Source organism: Lemur catta, chromosome 4, assembly GCF_020740605.2.
Source record: "Lemur catta isolate mLemCat1 chromosome 4, mLemCat1.pri, whole genome shotgun sequence".
Lineage (NCBI taxonomy): Eukaryota > Metazoa > Chordata > Mammalia > Primates > Lemuridae > Lemur > Lemur catta.
This window is the reverse complement of record NC_059131.1, coordinates 95,492,877-95,504,893: the sequence shown is the minus strand read 5'-3', so window position 1 is coordinate 95,504,893 and position 12,017 is coordinate 95,492,877. Positions and strand designations below refer to the sequence as shown.

At 36.4% G+C, this 12,017-nt stretch overlaps 1 protein-coding gene across 7 annotated transcripts in view; it reads right to left on the bottom strand.

Annotated features, from left to right (window-relative positions):
* RBPJ (recombination signal binding protein for immunoglobulin kappa J region) overlaps positions 1 to 12,017 on the bottom strand; it is a 95,490-nt gene that overhangs the window by 47,538 nt on the left and 35,935 nt on the right. The window contains exons 1-3 of one of the 7 annotated variants that reach the window (XM_045550476.1): positions 8,044 to 8,160; positions 2,731 to 2,795; positions 1,830 to 1,877 (exon numbers count right to left, since the gene is read on the bottom strand). The exons of 3 other annotated variants lie outside the window; for them this stretch is intronic. In XM_045550476.1, the coding sequence (XP_045406432.1) occupies positions 1,830 to 1,855 (26 nt within the window). In that variant the 5' untranslated portion in view covers positions 1,856 to 1,877; positions 2,731 to 2,795; positions 8,044 to 8,160. Of the gene's footprint in view, positions 1 to 1,829; positions 1,878 to 2,730; positions 3,019 to 8,043; positions 8,161 to 12,017 lie in introns of those variants that run through there. 3 more of the 7 variants (XM_045550477.1, XM_045550481.1, XM_045550475.1) reach the window with 3 other exon arrangements.

Genomic DNA, 12,017 nt, shown 5'->3' with positions numbered 1-12,017 from the left:
GACCAATCACGTTTAGACCATTCTTGTGTAAAATATTGTTCCTAACAGGTATACGGTATATTTAACAATGCAAAAGGCCGGGATGAGTGGCTCATGCCTGTAATACAAGCACTCTGGGAGGCCGAGGTGAGGGGATCGTTTGAGGTCAGGAGTTCGAGACCAGCCTGACCAAGAGTGAGACCCCCATCTCTACTAAAAAGAGAAAAAATTAGCTGGGCGTGGTAGCACACACCTGTAGTCCCAGCTACTCAGGAGGGTGAGGCAGGAGGATTGCTCAAGCCCAGGAGTTTGAAGGTGCAGTGAGCTACTATGACACCACTGCACTCTAGCCGGGGCGAAAGAGTGAGAATTTGTCTCAAAAAATTAAATTAAAAAAAATAAAAAAGCAATAAAAACTAAATCCTTAAATTTCCTAGGAGCCCTTTTAATTTCATGAAATGAGTCGATCTATCACCATAACAAAGCATTGCCACTATCCAATTTATCTTTTTGCTAATTACAAACCATCAATACCTCATTTGCATGAGTAGGTTTCTCAAATTTTCTACATACTATATAAAATGTAGTTTTTGTTTGTTTGTTTGTTTGTTTCAAGTAGCTAGGACTACAAGCACACACCTCTACGTCTGACTAATTTTTTCTATTTTTAGTGGAGACTGGGTCTCACTCTAGCTCAGGCTGGTTTTGAACTCCTGACCTCAAACAAACTATCTTCCCGCCTCAGCCTCCTAGAGTGCTAGGATTACAGGCATGAGCCACCTACAGTTTTAATTAAATGTAATAATCAGTCCTGGTATACATTTAAAGGGAAAAAGTTATGATTCTGGGTTTTTGAAAAAAATAACAAAACAAGAATGAGCTAGTATGTAGTTAATTTCTACCATGCCCTTTCCTTCTGCTCTATGTTCCATATATTTTTCCCTCAGACTGTGAGTGGGAACGAAGAAAACATCTGCTGGTCATCATCACCTAGCAATGCTCATATCATACACACGATGGCTCAAGAAAATTTACATTCTGCAGCATATATATGTCATTACGTATAGCTTAAAACTAGCAAATTCCTTTTACTTCAACTTCACTAGCTTTCTTCTTTTAAGAAAACAATGATCTTATATCCAAAATACGAATAGCTAGGGAAACATGCTTGTATCTGGCCTCTTCAGGTAGAAAAATTTGCTCACTCTCTTATTACATATACCGTGTAGGAACATTTGAAAAGCACCACTTTCTTAATTTTAAAGTCCCTTTATTCTACCTTTTCTTTTCTGATTAAAAAAAAAAAACTTCTCGTTATAGCAGTCTGCAGGAGTGGTATAACGAAGCAGTAAGTGTAAAAAGACATAAATGAGGGCTGACTGAGAACATCACGTCCAGCTACCCTCAGCATTTGGATTTTTAGGTATCTCCAATATTATTTCCAGGTTTGCTTATGTTTTCTTTCTGAATGTCCCCATTTGGAGAGGGATTCCCCTGGGTTAAATCTGTAACAGCCTTAAGTCCCACTATCCAGATGGTACAATTGAGCTGTAAGAATACTGGTCTCTATTAATATGTCATATAAAGACCTTAAATAAAAAGTATGGCCTCAAAAAGGGAGAAGCAATCACACTCTGGGAAAACTACTCCAATTTCATGTATCAAGAGACTGAATAAGGCAAACTAACATCAAATGCATCTTGATATGATACAGTAAGAAGAACACAATGTCACTTCTGTGAGTTCTTGATTTTGGCAACTGTACAGTGGTTACAGAAGAGAACATCCTTACTTTTAGAAACACTCATTGTGGTATTTAGGGAGAAAAGGGTATGACGTCTACTTCTTACCTGCAAATGGTTAGGGGGGGTGCCATGTGTGTGCAGTTATGTGTAGACCTATGGAAGGATAATGGAAATGTGGTAAATGTTACCATTTGAGGTATCTGGGTAAACTTCCTTGTAATAATCTTGTAATTTTTCTATAAATTAGTGGTCACAAACCTACCAAAAAACATTCATGGGTGGTGGCACAGAAGAGACTGTGGCCAGCTTCCTGGTATAACTCTTATGTCATTAAGACAATTATTTACAAATTACTTGTTGTAAACTTAAAATTTGATAATACTCAGTGCTGGTGTATATGTAGAGAAACAGAAACTTGCATACACTGTTAGGAGTTTAAATTTACGCAACCTTTTGACATTTTGGCAATGTCTATTATAATTCAAGAGGTGCATTCTTTTGACCTAGCCATTTCAATTCTGGAAATTTATTATACAGGTAGATAATTTGTGACTATGCAAAAACATGCATACAAAGATGTTCAATAATGTATCATTTGCATTAACAAAAAAAATTTAAATCCTTATGTACAATGAGGAACAGACTGCCGGTTACATAGCACCTCCCAGTTATGCCTATATACAACACATGCAAAAAGCTATCCAGTTAGTAGAATTCTGAATGAGAAAATGAGATCTACATTTTTCATCCCCCCTCCCCAGTGTATACATAAAACACACACATGCCCTATACACAATTATTAGTGATAATGGTGGGCAGCAGCAAAAATTCCATTTTGCTTTAATACGCAATATATAATTTCACAAAAGAGGGTTTTTTCTTTACTAATTAAGTTTGGCTTAGTTAAACAGGAAGACAAAATTGCATTCTCTAGACCTGCGGTCCCCAACCCCTGGGCCACGGACCGGTACTGGGCCTGTGGCCTGTTAGGACCCATGCCACTCACAGGCCACAAAGCAGGAAGTGAGCAGCAGGCGAGCAAGACAACTGACGGCCACTCTAGCACCAACTCTAGAACACAAGAGGAGAAAGAATGGTATAATTAATTGTTGGTATAAATGTGTAATTAATTGGAACTATTAATGGTATAATTAATTGTTCTTCCAGATTCTGGTTCCTTTTTTCTTGCTTTCACCATTCTGCACACATTTAAGTGCCTATTACGTGTTAGACACTTGGATAGAGAGCAGCAAAAAGAAACATGGTTCCTAACCACAAGGAGTGTGTTACAATAGCAGCTCTTGGAGGGCAGGTATTATGTTACATACTTTGCATTCATATCTCACTTCATACCCACATCAATCTAGGTGCTACTATCCTCATTATACTGATGAGGAAACCAGCTCAGAAACTATCTTGCTTAAGTTCATATACTGGTAAATTTGGTTCAAAATGAAACTAGATTATATAACGTTCATGATTTTCCACATATTCTGCATTAGGATAAAATTTAATTGCAGTTCAATTCTGGGCACTAAAATGTGACAGGATATGCATTTGTATGATACAGTTGTAAAGTATACTAAGCGAACCTAAACTTTCTATGATATAGCACAGATTTGGTTTGCTGGTGGGAGGGAGGACAAAAAAATCTGAAAGGAAGTCTTTCGTTACCTTCTCAATCCTTCAGCTACTAACTAAATTTTATAAAGGTAAAGAGTAAATTTTTCTTTAGTATATGTTTTCTAAATCTGTAAATATAAAAAATTCAGAAAATCTAAAGACATCTGCTATGGGAACCATATCTTGCCTGTTATGCACACACACACAGACACTTGTGTGTCTGTGTGTGTGTGCCCAAATATATATATGTCATAAATCTGAGAATGCCTTTCTGAAACAATTATTCTTGCATTTTTCCTGCATAGGGAACTATGTTACAATTGCAGTGGGGACTGTGAGAGTCTCCTGAATTTAGTGTTTGTTTACACTATGAATCATAATTCTGCAAAGTATGTTTTTTTCTGAATTGAAAAAGACCATCAATCTACACAGACTACAGTTTAACAAGAGGTTTTTGCAGTCTTCTTTTTTCTGTTGGTGGAAATTATGCACACAGTACCAGCCCAATCTCCAGAAACCATGTCTGGTCAATTTCTTAAGTAGCCAAACCTCTGACACACAGTTTAGTACTTTAAAGTATTTGAATTCAGTAGTGCACCTGCCTTTTATTTTCCTTTTCCGTAACACAGACCAAAGTTACGGATGGGATAGCCAAAATAAGTCTCCCATAGTTTATGATTCAGGTTTATAAGGAGTTAAGTTATTTCAAAGAAGCCTGTCCCTAATGAAAACATAAAAGATAGCAATTCCCATTTTTAAACACATGTGAAACAGGACATTGTGGATACCCTACACATAATTTAAATGTACTCAATAAACTAAAATAAAATGATGAGAATCAAAATTCTTATGTTCAGAATAGGGAAGAAGATTTCCAAAATATTTATATAACACCACTGCATGAATAAAGAAATAACTTTGTGCTTGGGTGTAAAATACCCAAAATAATACATGTCTTTTAAATTGTAAATTAGTTTTCCGTTATCACATATCATATTATAATGATCAAATCTACATTTGTGGTAAAGTCAAAAACCATTCTGAAGACATGGTCTTAACCACAATTCAAATCTTAAGAAATTGCTTTCTGCCAAAGTATATCTGGGCAATTAACCTGTCACGCTGCCTTCATGCATTGCTAGGAACAAAAGAGCAGGCCCAGCAGCTAGTATCTGCTCACTCAAGCCACACAGGAGGCCAAGGGGCTCCGAAAGAGGAATAAGCAACATAGGAGCACAGTGGTTGATGGTACAAGACCTGACTGCAAGCTGCTTTGCCTTGGGTGGTCCTACTGGTAGCCTATTGCTTCTGCAAACATCTGAGGAGCCTCTGCTCAGCACAGGCAAAGGAAAGGTTTGGAACTGAGATTGGCCAGATCACAAAGCAGTAATTAAAAAGTATACTCCGTCAGTAACTTACAGAAACACTAGTTTAGGAAAGAAAGCGAGGGCACTCTAGCCCAGGTGACAGAGCAGACTGTCTGGGGGAAGGAGAAAAAAAAAAAAGAAAGCTGGGGGGTTCTGAGTTGGGGTTTAATGAGGGAGACAAAGATAAGGCCTCTAGTAGGTGTAGACTTAATTTTCACCATTTGGGTCATTCTTGTTATGTATTTATTTGGTACTTTGCTGTGCTGTGTGGTATTTTACTAGTTAACTGTCTAACATCAAATTGTTTCATTAGAAAATAGGAAACTAGTTTTTCTTTACAGATAAGCTCCACTGTAGCTGCTTAATTCTTAATATTGCTTGTCTCACCAACTTCTGCCCATGTATGTTCCCTAAAGACATGTAAAGTCTTCGTTCTCTACGGTGCTAGTACTACTGACCTCATTCTTGCCTTCTAAGATCACAAGGAATTCATTGATAAATGCCATTAATTGTATTTCCAAATTATCTTCTCTACCTCCATTCCCTGATTCCATAAGGTTAGATGAAGCTCTCATGACCACTTAAACCTGTAGCTTCCTAAACTGGCCTCATATACCAGAGTAAGCAAGAGATAGCAACAGACAGAATACACCTCCTTGTGTGTTCTCATGTAAGTCTCATTAACAACGCTGAGGTCAGCATTATTTCCATTTACAAGGGAAAAATGAAGGTCAGAAAGTCACAAAGTAGGGCTGTCCCCCACTTCTGATTCCACATTGATCAACTAAGGTTAAAGATAATGAGCCCCATATATAAACAAGGAAGTCATATTTTATTCCATAAACCACCTATCTTCCTTGCCTTCCCCAAATAATGACTTCCCCCCATAGATAATGTCCATTCTCTTTTCCCAGTAAACAAATTACCTATTGTTATTTCATGTTTCAGAAAAATCACTTCTTAACCTGTACACTACTTTTCAGCAAACCAAAACTGTTGAATACTGAGGATGAAATACTGTAATAATCCAACTAGAGATTATAAAGCAATGCCATAAAGTTTAAAAAAAACCAGGAAGATCTGTGTTAACAGCTCTACAGAGTAGTCAAATCCAGACTCTTAAAGAATTACAGCTAAGTAACATAGCGATGAAGAAAAATGTTTGTTTCTATGATAAACTGGAGATGCACAGCGTATATGTTAGGCTATAATTTTTAAGCTGGCCAATATTTTTTAAAATGGTAGGCATGCACATTAAAGAAATATGGCCAAAGTTACAAGCTTGTATTATTCACACTTTAGTTGACTCAAGTGCATATAATGTTTTTTTTTTTTGCATACAATGTTAACATCAAGTTTTCAAATACAAGTTTACATGCAGGAGGTGTACACTAAATGAATGAACCATAATAATAACAAGTCATCTGTTAAAAAGAAAAAAACAAAAATTATTATGGAATCTTAGTTCTTACTTAATGGGAGGTGGCGGGGGACACAGCTTCGGTGTCAAATGAAGGTTGTCCACTTTGGGAGGGGTGGAGATGCAGCCTTCAGTGCATTCTCTATACTATTTAGATCAACTATGACTTAACAATGATTAGACCACAGTTGAATTAAATGATATGTCTAAGTCAATTTCCACAATGGAGGAAAAAATTGTAAATGAGCCAATATTAACTTTTCAAATTTTACAATGGCAAGAATAGGCAACTATTTTACCAAGTTCAGATAGCTACAATGACGGTTAATTTCCTCAATTTAATGAAACAATTTTTCCCCATGAAGAATACTCTACGAAGATACAATGCTATATGTTACTCTTGTTACTTGCTCAACAATAGCAATGTTCTTTAAAGAGGCAGCATGTTGACACTTAAAAAGTGATAATCCACATTTTTGACAGATTCTATGAAGAACTGTTGTTAGGATCTAAACAGGACTCTCAATACACCTAACAAGTTCCTTCACATAGTTTTGTTGAGTTTAAAACTAATTGACAGGAATACTTGCATATATCACTTGCAGGTCTCCAGCAATTTCACCCAAGTAATTATTTATTATAACAGCAATAATCTGACATTATGTTTAAGCCAATAATAATGATGCTCTAAAATTAGCCACCTGTGCTTTTAAATGTAAACAGCTCAAGGTGTAAAGGAAAGTTTAAGATTGAAAAGAAATTCTTAATTCTAAGTAAAAATTTGAACTTGGAGGGAGAAATTGAAGTTGAAGGGGACTCATTCTAACTGTTAATTTTTTCCTTTTATCCATCAGTGCTTTGATTTGGTTCTAGTATTTCTCCAAAATTAATTCTAATGGTCTGGTAATTATACTCAATAAGCTCTTTATTCTGAAAGCAAAATACTATTAATACTTGTCCTGGGTCAGCTCTCTTAACTTCTAGACAACCTCATAGGCCCTAAGATTTATGCTGTTTTCACAGCATCCTTCTGACTTGAGCCTTGTTGGTCAGATCACTTCTCACTTGACCTGCCCAGTTGGCTGACTCAAAAGCACTGTTCACGTATTCTTCTTTCACAGGCACAGTGCAGAGCAAATTCTTTTGTTTGTTCAGGTTGCATGTAAATGAGGGAGGGAAAAGGAGAGGGAAGGAAAAAGAGAGAAGAGAGAAAAAGGGGATTGGAATGAGAGAGAGGGAAGAAAGCAGAGAGAGAATACTTGAGCGCATAAGAACAGGAAGAAAAAAAAAAAAGAAAAGACAAAGATTGCTTGAGGGAGTGTCAGAGCTACCAAGTTGAAGAGAAATAAAAGAGAGCAATGGAATATCTAGCAGCCATAAAAGGGCAACTGTCCACCTCCTAACAAACCAAATCTGGTCAATCCCAAATATGGAAATGTTTTAGTTGAAATACAAAGCTTTTCATCTGTGAGATATGAGCATAAATCACAATCAGTCTTTCCCTATAAATAATCTCACACTTGGATTAACTACCATTGTGAGAAAAATCTGTTGAATTATTATGTAAACTATTTCCAAGTTATGTTCCCTCAAAGTCCAGGTAGTCCTTAAAAATAAAATTAACATGAAAAAAGTTTAACAATAAAAAACACTCCAGCACTTTCATCGTTATTCTATAGCTTCAGTCTCTAAAATAGAAATAAATGTTTAATTTTAATAACCTGGAAAGCTGTTGTGAAAACTGGGTTAATCACTAGGTGAGGGACACTTTGTAAGTACAATGCTCATTAAATGTTAGCATAACAACACACTCAGATTTTCTCAGCCTTTAGATTTACCAATCCCCAACTCACAAGAGTTCAGTGATGACAAATTTGTAGAAATTATGATCATTTCAAAATAAGATTACCTCCTTATATATCTGGTTATTCTCTCCACTTGTATATTAAAAGGTTGGTAAATAAGTGTATGGTCTTTTCTGCCATGACAGGATAGATGCGTGTCTTAAAAACCCAGTATTATCAAAATCTCATTCATTTGACAAATATTTACTTAGTACTTGCTATGAGTATTCACTGTCCCAGGAGCTGGGGATACAGAAGTCAACAAAATAAACAAAATCTGTTAATGGGGATGGGGGGAGGACTAGGTTTGGGGGTTACAGCAAGCATTGAAAATTGGCTCACTACAGAGCAAGGACCAGTGTTTATTTCAAATGTGAATGCTTTCGGTGGGTCTTACCTGTTCCAAATCATAATATATTATAAGAGTATAGTATACTTATGTTACTTGTGTCTGGACTGCTCCTGTCCCTGGGCTAGAATTTCTCACTCACAAGGCTAGTTTTTCCACAGGAATTTCAACAATAAACGAGTTTTAATAAAGTTAAATTCCTAGCTGCTTAGTTGCTACCACACCAACACCTTCTATATACACTTTTAATCCCTCCATTAATCACCCTTGTGGTGTCGCCCCTGGGCAATGATCTCAGTCTGGGACCAACTAAACTAGAATGTAGCTTAGCTTCCTTCTAAAGTACACCCTAGAAGGAGAAATCTACCAAAGAAAAAGGATACAAGTTGCTATCAAGCATGATGGATAACCAAAGGAAAGAGACACAGATTTGAAGAAACAAAAGCCACAAAGAAACAACATGAAATCTTGTGCTTCCATCAGGATAACCAGTATGAGGTGGAAAGTGGTGATGTAAGAAGATAAAAAGAATCAATCTCCTTATAATGACAAAAGGCCAAACAATGCTTTTGAAAAGTACAGGAAGAACTGGATAATCTGGGAGAAGATGAAGGATTGGGTGGAATGGGGGAGAATTTGGGGAAACAAAGTGACAGAAAAAAGGAATTCAACTCTTCTATACCCTAAATCCTTATGTTCTCATTCACTGCCTCCACCACTAACAACACCTCCACCACCAATAACGTGTGTCTGCACACAGCTGTACAAAGACAGGCAACCATCATCAGGGTAGTTAACCCACTGATTGGGAGATTACTGCTTTATCTTCTGCAATTTCAAAACCTGTTTTCTAAGGAGCGTATCGTGCCCAATCCAGAGAACTAAACTATGTACTTGAACTAAATTTCCAAGAACTTGCAGAAAAAGATGAATTATGCTTATTATCTTTTGTCCTCCTCTTCTGGCAAAGAATTCTTCCGTTTTCCAAATCCCAAGTGTAGAAAACTAATGTACAAATTCCATTGCTATGAAACAATTTACCAGAAGTCTTCATCCTCTTACTGTTTTCTAGGGAAGAAGAAACTATATTTTAGACACAAACTCAAAACATCCATACTCGAATACTGCCCTACTTTAAAGCCTTATTTATTTTAAAATATTCACTAGAAACTCTGTGATCATCCTCAATAAATCTGTAAAGCAAATATTAATATCTGCTATTTTGAGGACACTGCAGCAGGCACAGGCACTAATCCAAGTAAAATAAAATTTTAAATGGTATTGAAATCCTCACAAAAACAGAAGTTCTAACATTTGAACATTTAACTACCTTAAATATTTGTAATACATCTGATTTATGCTTAATTTTTTTGCCACATTAAACTTTACTTTTACCTTCTAAATTAAAGAAGTGCCTATTATATGACCAGGTCCTAACATACAAAGAATGAAAAATGAATTGAGTGAGGTTTAGTGTGGGTCATCATGTTTTTTGTATTTTTTTTTAAATGCATGAGTCTCTTCCATCAGTATAAAGCAAGAGTAAATTCCTCCACAACTATGAAATATTGTAAACTTCTCACCTATGAAGCTTTAAATATTTACCAGGGCAAACAAAAACACACATACACCTTCACAAAACAATAAAGCAAAAAACTAAAAACAAGCCGTTTCACAGCTAATCAACCATTCCTCACCATCAGAGATAAGACTATTGACCTGATAATACTTTCCTTAGATATATCTGAAGGCTTTTGTGGTTGAGGTCAGTTTGGCAGTAAGGATTTGTAAGACTGAGTTACATATAGTTTCCCAGTTGATCATTACTAGAACTTAGGTCTCTGCAATCCAGTACCTAAACACACCATTGACACAAACGTCTTATAAAACTATATTGTATGATACATTCATGACATTTTCTATTTTTTCTGTTTCATTTAATTAGAGGGGGGAAAGAGAACAACTTCTTAAATTGATTCCAGAATGCGCTACCACTGGCAGTTTGAAAACCACTGATCTATGAGTTGATAAACACCAGAAAGTATGCCAAGGGGCAGGATATGAGATCACTCTACTTAATAAAACAGCCTTGGTCAATGCCATTCAAAAGCTACTGCTGTTAAGTTCTCCTGTTCTCTTCTACTCCATAGATAGTCTCCTCTAATAAATTTTACTTCAAAGAAAAAGGATGGCAAGGGGAACCTTGGAGGTGATGTAGGGGATATGGCATACCCCTAAGAAGCCACAGACTGGAACTTATCCTGGTCACTACTTTTCAGCAAGGCAAAACAAAAGACAATATCACTTCTCAGGGACATTTGTGACTAAGAGAGGGCATACTCTTAGTGGAACTAAACCCAATTGACAGCCACATAAACATGTACATATTTTGTTTATTTCAATCTTTTTTAAAAACTGAAACATAAGTTTAAAAAAAACACATTATTTTTTACATTCAGTGTACTGACATTTTTCTATTCTAATACATGTTTTAAGGCTGGTCATAATCCACTTAATTGATTTCTTAATTGATTAGTGGTAATGAATGTGCTGAAACCTGCAATTTGAAAAAAAAAAACAGCTTTAGAGAACATACAAATCAACCTAGCAGGATAAGAGGATCACAGATAAAGAAGCAGTCTCCAGTGGCCACCTTCTTTCACTGATGAGAAAAGGCCCAAATGACTGAAAACATCAGTCAAATAGTGATGGCTTCTTTTATTCTAAGAAGAGCATAGGAAAAAGTACAAGACTCAGGATAAAAAAAAAGTAAAGCACCACCCCTCCCACCAAAATGAGGTCCTGATCTGGCATTTAATAATCATCACCACTGAATATTTAAGAGTGACTTCTAAATGCCCAAACCTGCACTAAGTGCATGTGTACCATTATCTATATATCTCTAATATATAAATTATATGATTATACAATAATATGCTTGTAATTATCATTTTAATATATAAATTTACCGCTTTTTCCAGGTCATTCTTACAACTGGTCACGATAACAAGGTAAGCATTATATTTGAAACACAAGTCAGGTGACCCCAGAGTCTAAGCACTTAACCACAAAGCTATAAACTCTTCCAAACAGAACAGGAGTTCGTTCCCAACTCTAGCTGTGCATCAAAAAATCTCTGTGAAGACTAAAAAAATAAATGGATGCTCAAGTGCTACTCACAAAAAGAAATGCTAAAGTTGAAGTAGCAAGTATTATAGAGGAACGTATTTTGTAAACAATGCACTGAACACTATCTTGAAACCATTATGTCCAAGAATATCTTTTTGGAGGACAGATATTATTCTGTGCCACCAGACATAAAATTCCTGATTGAGGCTGGGCACGGTGGCTCACGCCTGTAATCCTAGCACTCTGGGAGGCTGAGGCAGGAGGATTGCTCACGGTTGGGAGTTCGAGACCAGCCTGAGCAAGAGTGAGACCCTGTCTCTACCAAAAAATAGAAATGATCTGGACAGCTAAAAATATATATAGAAAAAAATTAGCTGGGCATGGTAGCACATGCCTGTAGTCCCAGCTATTCGGGAGGGTGAGGCAGAAGGATCACTTGAGCTCAGGAGTTTGAGGTTACTGTGAGCTAGGCTGATGCCACGACATTCTAGCCCAGGCAACAGAGCAAGACTCTGTCTCAAAAAAAAAAAATAAATAAATAATAATGAAAAAAAAATTCCT